A 7,805-nucleotide genomic window follows, 5' to 3' on the forward strand; every position below is an offset into this window, starting at 1 on the left:
CACTGCGTATTCCATACAGGGCGTAGAGTCCTTTTCCAGAAACGGGAAAAAATCGAGCTACGTTGGGCATAGCTCAGATTATGCCCCATGTACTGAGTTGTTAAGCGAAATTCACTTCAAGCTCTCAATACATAAAGACAAGCCATCAAATGCTCACATCTGGTCCCAATAAACGTCTAGAATGATAAAGTTGATGGCTTTATGCCTTTGCATGGCTACATGGAACTCAAAATCAAACCATAGCTTTCTAACTTCTTATAATGTCCAAAATCTCTTACATGGAAAAAAAGGTAGAAACCAAGATCCCATTTTTATGTCCTAACAACTTTAAAACAACAGAAAACTAGCTACCTTAAGGTTTGGAGTAGCTTATACTCACAAGACTCAGGATTATGGGAAAAGAAGGCATGCAAATCAAGAGTCTAAAGAGATCTAGCACATGGACCAGCAAGTTACAAGTTTTATACCTCCTAGAGTTGAAAAATGCAATGTGGGTTCTGGATCCACATGCTTGAGCTTCAAAAAATTTCAGGCTTGGACTTCTTTTTCTTCAAGATGCACCAAAAACACACACGACTCAAAAGTTGTTGTAAAGGATTAGGGTTTCATGTTATATGCTCAAGAGGGTGGAGGCTCGTGGTAAGAAGAGCCTCAAGGAGGTTAAGGTCCTTAAATAAGGTCCAAGACCCTGAAATTAGGGTTTGCACCTTGCGTAAATTGGGTTGCGATATGCGTAGGGCAACAAACCCATGTATCGAATTAATGAGTTATGCCCATTGTAACTGGTTAACTATGTACCACATAGAGTCACAATTATAAAAAATAATTAATCTTAAAACATGAAGAAACGTACCTGAGAATTGTTACATATATCTCAATCGGATAGATTTGTATTAAATCCGTCATGATTTCTATTATAAAATTCAATATAGCATAGTTTTTTTTTTTTTTTTTTTTTTTTTTTTTTTTTTTTTTTACATTTAGGTATGCATGACACTGACATTTCTTCCACATTGACATTTAATATAACAAAATTATCCAATTTAAATGTGCTATAATGATGGAATGATAACCCCGAAAACGGTTTAGTGAATATTACATATTCTTGCACGGTAACCACACATAATGAGTATTATCCATCAAGGTTTTTACATACTTAAATGGTTGTAAGTTGTAACGTAGAACTTCATGATTTAATGCAGTTGTCATTCATTCCAACAACAATGGAGACCCCAATAATCGCGAAAAGAATAATCATAAACATAGAGAATTTTGTTTTGTAGAGGGAAAGAAGAGAGTAGAGAAAGCTACGACTTTGGTTCAAGAAGTCCTATTTATACTAAATCCCTAAAAATCGAATTAATGAAGACGACAACACTATCACGATGTGCCATATGTCACAATTTGACCATATAAAAAACTTGGAGCTTACCCGATTCCTCAAGACTTATAAAGACTTCCTTGTGCCTATCATGAGGTCAACGTGTGGTTAACACACTGACGGTGTCAATCCAATCTCAACGTTGTTTAGAATATGACGGGGTCGATCCATTTTGAACCGTTGTTTAGAATAAGAGCTCCTGAACCTTGTTTAGAATAAGAGCTCCTCTTCCTACAATGACTGATGCAAAATGTGTCTAAATTATGTCATTTTGCGAACTTCACGTGTTATGTCTACAACCTGGTTAGGCACATGTCAGCTTGATCCATCCCTTAAGCTTCACTAAAGCCTTTGAAGGTTTAAAGTAGGAAAAACTTATAAACCCACAAAACATTATTCCTAGTAATATAGGTCAAAGGTAATTTAGCATCTTGTAAATATAACCTATTAAATTTCCAATTTCGTTGAAAAAAAAAAGAGTTTCCAACAAAATTAAATTGCTTTTAGAAGTTTCACTCGTTTCATAATATCATATACAATGTGTAATATAATAACCGAATATAAACTAACCTATCTGAACAAAATAAGGATGTTCATGAACATAAATAAACAAACAATATCATTATTTGTGTTCGTCTGTTTAATTAAATAAACAAAAACACATGTCATATATATGTTAATTTATTAAATAAACGAAAATAAACAAATCGTCAACATGTTCTCTTTAATAAAGGAACTTAAAATAATTGATGAATAAACGATCTTTTCCTCTTCCATGCTTGTGTAAAAGAGAAATTAAATTGACTCCTACCTTTTATTCCTACAATTATTCCTACCCACTAAAATTATGACAAATCACCATTCAATTTAATTGTATTTGATATATTCCTAATATAATCTTAATGATTTAGTTTAAAAAATATGGAAAGATGATACTTGTCATAATTTTATTGGGTAGACATATTTGTAGGTATAAAAAGTAGGAATCAATTTAATTTCTCTGTGTAAAATGATGTTTATATTACCTAAAATGGAAAGAATATGAGTTTGATTGGAGTCACGTTTTTGAACCTATTTTGTAAATAAAACGTTAAATTTATTTATTTTTTTAAAACTAAAAAATATAAAAAATAGTCATGAAAGGTCGAAAGCCATGCGCATCGAATATTTGATTCATATATACGAGTCCAATAACGAAAGCAAACGTCAATTTTGGATTTCCTCGTGGATTCTTCACTGGATTTCCTTATAACAATCTGGCAATGATCTTTAGTTGATTCACAGAAATTAGGGCACAATAGAAGGCGGATGTGTTGTTCAATGTTCACTGTGGCTGTTTGAAGAGGTAAAGTGAAGGGTTTTTTTCTTCGGAATTTGAAGTGACCATCATTATAGTAGTAGCATTGCCGTCGTAACTCGTAAGAGACGATGATCATGGCAAACTGTAGTTACTCGTACGTATATCAGTTTGATGGCGATGATGGTTACGGGTTTGCTTCACCCGCCAATGACGACGAGCCAGTGGACTTGGTATCGTTGTTTAATACGATTGGGGAGAAATCCCGCGGCGACCATTCGGAGGTAGATTTAGCATATTTGTTTGTTTGTTTTGGTTGCGACTTAAGTGATTTTGAGTTTCATCGTGTGAATTTGCTTCGAATTTGAGAAAGTTGTTGTAATGTGGTTGATTTATGGACGTGTATATGCATGCTTTTACATGAAAAGCTCGAAATTTTTGGTATTCTTTCGGATTCTTAAGCGATTTAAGGTGGATTGGTGTCTGATTTTGTGAATCTGTTTGTAATGTAGTTGATTTGTGGATGCGTATGTTTTGACATGAAGAATTAGACGTTTTTGAAAAATAGTTTGTAGTTTTTTTTTTTTTTTTCTGGATTTCAAGCGATTAGATATGAATTGCAGTATGATTTTGTAAATTTGTTTAAAAGTGTATGTGTCATTGCTGTAATCTATTCAAAGACGAGTCGTCTAATTTTTTCATGTGTAGGTTGCAAAAACTAGGGTTTGTGTTTCATTGAACAGTTTCTATGCAATGTACCCTGTGCAGAATAGGCCGGCTGATCCTTCATCAACTACTATACCCTGTAGTGAGTTGGCTTCACATGGTGCTAATGAGCACTCTGAAACCCACAATGGTAATCTTGTCTTCTAAACAAATTTATGATTATTTATCACAGTTTTTTGAGTTTGATCCATGTATGCCTCCTTTTTCAGGTTCACTTGCATTTCCCCTTTTGTGTTACTCAGAAGCCTCAACTTCAAGAACTTTCTGTTCAAGTGATTCATCTGCTACTGATAAACAAACATTTAATTTTGGCTATGAAAAGCTGGAATCTGAATTTCATCCAGATGTTTTTCCAGCACATGTTAGTTCTTGGTTAGCAACTCATGGAGGTACAGATACTCAAGATTTTATGTCATTTAGCCAGCATGCCATTAAAGAAACTTATTTGGAGAGAGATAATAGGAATGATGCTTTTGGGTTTACTATTATTAGTAATGATAATCATCAACTGATGGATAATTATGAGATAACTGATGAAATATTTGACGATTCAGTTGGAAACAGTTTATTAGAGGCCTCTGACAACATGGAATCCCAATTCATGGATCTTAGTGTGTATCCTGACATTCTCCATGACGAGTTTTGTATACCATCTATAACAAGCATAAATGAGCCATTTTGTTTTGGTTCAAATGATACTTATGGCATGTTTTTTGATAACAAGATTGAATCAGAGGAACATTTAGTGCATAATATATCAATAAACAGTGTGATGAATTATGAGACTGTATCTGAAAGACCATATATCAGTGCTGAAGGCAGTAAGACCTTTTTGGCAAGTGGTGAAAGTTGTTTGGGTGAAGCTGCTGAAGTGTCAAAAAATGGGTTTCATAGGTGTAATATGGCAAAAAGAACACAAGTGGTTGTAAACAATGAAAAACATGGTACACATGTTCCAAATGGGAATTCACTTGTCTCTGCACAAAAAACATCTGCAAAGATGCGAAAAAATGCAAAGCTCAAAAAGAATGATGAAAAGTCTGCTCATCCAGCTCCATTACAGTTACAGGTCAGGAACTCCTAGTGGTTCAAAATCATGTCAAAATGTTTATGACACTCATTTGCAACTTTTGGAGGACTGAAAGTGTATTATGTTTAGATTGAAATTGGTTCTCATGATGTTCATGCTGTTTAGCTGCAGGAAACATCTCTAAAAGATGGTGGCTTGACAGTTCCCCTTTTGAAACACCAGGTTTGAAAGCTGTGTACAAACCTTTCTGTTTCAGGGTTCCAAAAACTGGAAAAATGGAACCTTCTTTTGAACATAAAGTTCATAACTTTTTATGTTTTACTCTGTTAACAGCGGATTGCTCTGTCATGGATGACAAAGAAAGAGACAAAAAGCAGACACTGCTGTGGAGGAATTCTTGCAGATGATCAAGTTTATATCCGTATTCCTTTTTTGTTTTTTGTTTATTTTATTCCGAATCAATAGTATAATCTCTGTATACGCTGTTTATTGATTATTAATATTGCAGGGGCTAGGCAAAACAATATCTGCGATCGCCCTTATTCTCAAGGAAAGGTCTCCTCCATTATCTACTGAAACAAAAGAGAAACAAAGAGAGACTTTGAATTTAGATGATGAAGAAGAAGATGCTATTTTGCATACAAACAACACAAAAACCAGTCTAGCGGCAGGGACACTTGTCGTATGCCCTACAAGCGTCCTTCGTCAATGGAACGAAGAGTTACAGAACAAAGTAACCAACGAATCCAATCTCTCGGTTCTAGTCTATCACGGAGTAAACAGAACCAAGGATCCAATCGAGGTGGCAAAGTACGACGTCGTCCTCACCACATACGCGATTGTATCCATGGAGGTTCCAAAACAACCGCTGGTTGAAGAAGACGATCGTCAAACTCAAACAAAGCTCTCACCCAACAAGAAAAGGAAATATCCTCCTACCACCTCTGTCGAAAGCTCCAATTCTGAATTAATTAATCGGCCTCTTGCAAAATTAAGATGGTTTAGGGTTATACTGGATGAAGCTCAAAGTATTAAGAATTACAAAACACAAGTCGCTAGGGCTTGTTGGGGCCTTCGAGCTAAACGCAGGTGGTGTTTATCAGGAACGCCGATACAAAACTCCATCGACGATCTTTATAGTTATTTCAGATTCTTAAGATACAATCCGTTTTCTGTATTCAAATCATTCTGTTCCCAAATCAAAGCCCCAATTCAAAGGAATCCGGTATCTGGATACAAAAGGTTACAGCTTATCTTGAAGACGATTATGCTTCGACGCACAAAACGTAACTATAATCTAAATATTTCTTTCTTTTAGGGTATATTACATTGTGGTCCCTAGGTATTGCTTATTTTTCAATTTTGGTCCTTGTAACGTCAAAAAGGCAAAAACATCAGGACTAGAATTGCAAAAATCAGCTATACTGAGGGATCAAAAATGTAATTTAATTTACTCTGATGAAATTTGTTTCAGGTACACTTGTTAAGGGAGAACCGATTATCTGTTTGCCGCCAAAAACCATTACCCTGAAAAAAGTCGACTTCACAGAAGAAGAGCGTGATTTTTACCGCAGTCTGGAGGCTGAATCACGTGCTCAATTTGCAGTTTGTTATTTTTACTTTTTTACTTTTTTATTAAATATTGTTATCTATTATTAAAAAGTTTTTAATGTGTATTCAGAAATATGCTGCTGCTGGGACTGTGAAACAAAATTATGTAAACATATTGTTGATGCTTCTTCGGTTAAGACAAGCATGTGATCATCCTTTGCTCGTTAAAGACTGTATCCCAACTACAAACCGGAGGCTGTGTGTTGAAAAAGCAAAAGAGCTTCCATCTGAAAAACTAAACACTCTTCTCAACTGTCTGGAAGCTTCTTTAGCCATTTGTGGAATATGTAATGTACGCACAACAACATTTCTAAACCCTAAAAAGTTAACTAAAACCCTATTTGACATGATGAATTTGTTGTATAGGATCCACCTGAAGATGCTGTTGTAACAAGTTGTGAGCATGTTTTCTGCAATCAATGCATCCTGGAACATCTTTCAAGTGATGATAATCAATGTCCATCTTCAGATTGCAAAAATCTCATTAGTAAATCTTCGGTTTTTTCTAAATCAACACTTGAAGTTTCTTCCGGTTCACTAGAATCTGAGCCTTGTTTGAGGATCGAACCCACTAAAGCGCTCGATTCCTCCAAAATCAAAGCTGCCCTCCAAGTCCTCCAATCCATTTCAACACCCAAGGGTATTTTAGGAAATGCACACGTAAAGGAGAAAGCCATAGTCTTCTCACAATGGACAAGAATGCTGGATTTGCTTGAAGTTTGTCTTAAAGATTCCTCAATCGGTTACCGAAGACTCGATGGGACAATGTCTGTTGTCGCTCGAGATAAAGCAGTGAAGGATTTCAACACTCTACCCGAGGTTTTGTCTCTCTCTTTTTTTTGTTGTTGAAATTACTTTTTTACCCTCGTGTTGTTATGATTTATATCCTAAGATTAGATTATTTTGTTATGTAGGTAAGTGTTATGATTATGTCTTTGAAAGCGGCTAGCCTTGGGTTAAACATGGTGGCTGCTTGTCATGTAATTCTACTGGATCTTTGGTGGAACCCAACAACCGAAGATCAAGCAATCGATCGAGCTCACCGAATTGGCCAAACTCGCCCGGTTACAGTTTTACGCCTCACCGTTAAAGATACTGTTGAAGATCGCATTTTAGCCCTTCAGGTATTATCAATCGATACCTGGTAACTGGTAGCTGGTAGCAGGGGGGGGGGGGGCTAAAATTGCAAATTGTTGTTTTTGTAGGAAAAGAAGAGAAAAATGGTGGCATCAGCGTTTGGAGACGATGATAATGGTGGTTCGAAGACGCGTCTCACTGTTGAGGACATGAGATATCTATTTCAAGCATAATTCTAGACCCGGGGAAAGGAATACAGTTAACTTTAAAAAAAAACCGTTGATTTTTTTTGTGATCTCGCTTGTTTTTTTTGCGTGTCACCTTTAATCGACATTATTAACATTGGCTTTTGGGATTTTCTTGGATTCTTGAAAATTGTTTTGGAAGATGGTAGATGATCTATAGGAGGTTGGTGTAGTCTATGACAATCTATTTTGGATATGACAGTTTATGGAATTGTAAGTATTGGAATACATTTTGGTTGACTTCAAAATATTCATATTAGTCGTAAATTATTATCCATTTGACTGATTGAAGATTAAGTTATAACTGAAGTCAACTTGTTTTTAGGTAAACAAATTGGATTTGTCAACTTTATTATCATCTTATAAAACTAGAGGTTTGATGTTTGACTTTACTAATAATCTGGACAACATTTTTTTAAACAGTCTCTATCAAAACAC

At 35.4% G+C, this 7,805-nt stretch overlaps 1 protein-coding gene across 4 annotated transcripts; it reads left to right on the plus strand.

Annotated features, from left to right (window-relative positions):
* The first annotated feature begins 2,554 nt into the window (after positions 1–2,554).
* Positions 2,555–7,597, plus strand: LOC145004740 (helicase-like transcription factor CHR28). 4 transcript variants are annotated; one of them, XM_078963721.1, is made up of 11 exons: positions 2,555–2,962; positions 3,387–3,534; positions 3,614–4,473; positions 4,600–4,656; positions 4,768–4,845; positions 4,943–5,720; positions 5,909–6,039; positions 6,116–6,337; positions 6,412–6,864; positions 6,960–7,169; positions 7,251–7,597. In XM_078963721.1, exons 1-11 carry the CDS (start codon positions 2,810–2,812, stop codon positions 7,353–7,355), a joined length of 3,195 nt encoding a protein of 1,064 aa, XP_078819847.1. In that variant the 5' UTR covers positions 2,555–2,809; the 3' UTR covers positions 7,356–7,597. The 4 variants fall into 4 exon arrangements, with proteins under 4 accessions (XP_078819847.1, XP_078819848.1, XP_078819849.1 ...); XM_078963722.1 differs by having other exon boundaries at positions 4,606–4,656; XM_078963723.1 differs by having other exon boundaries at positions 3,447–3,534.
* Positions 7,598–7,805: the final 208 nt, after the last annotated feature.

Source organism: Lactuca saligna, chromosome 7, assembly GCF_052625555.1.
Source record: "Lactuca saligna cultivar CGN05327 chromosome 7, ASM5262555v1, whole genome shotgun sequence".
NCBI lineage: Eukaryota > Viridiplantae > Streptophyta > Magnoliopsida > Asterales > Asteraceae > Lactuca > Lactuca saligna.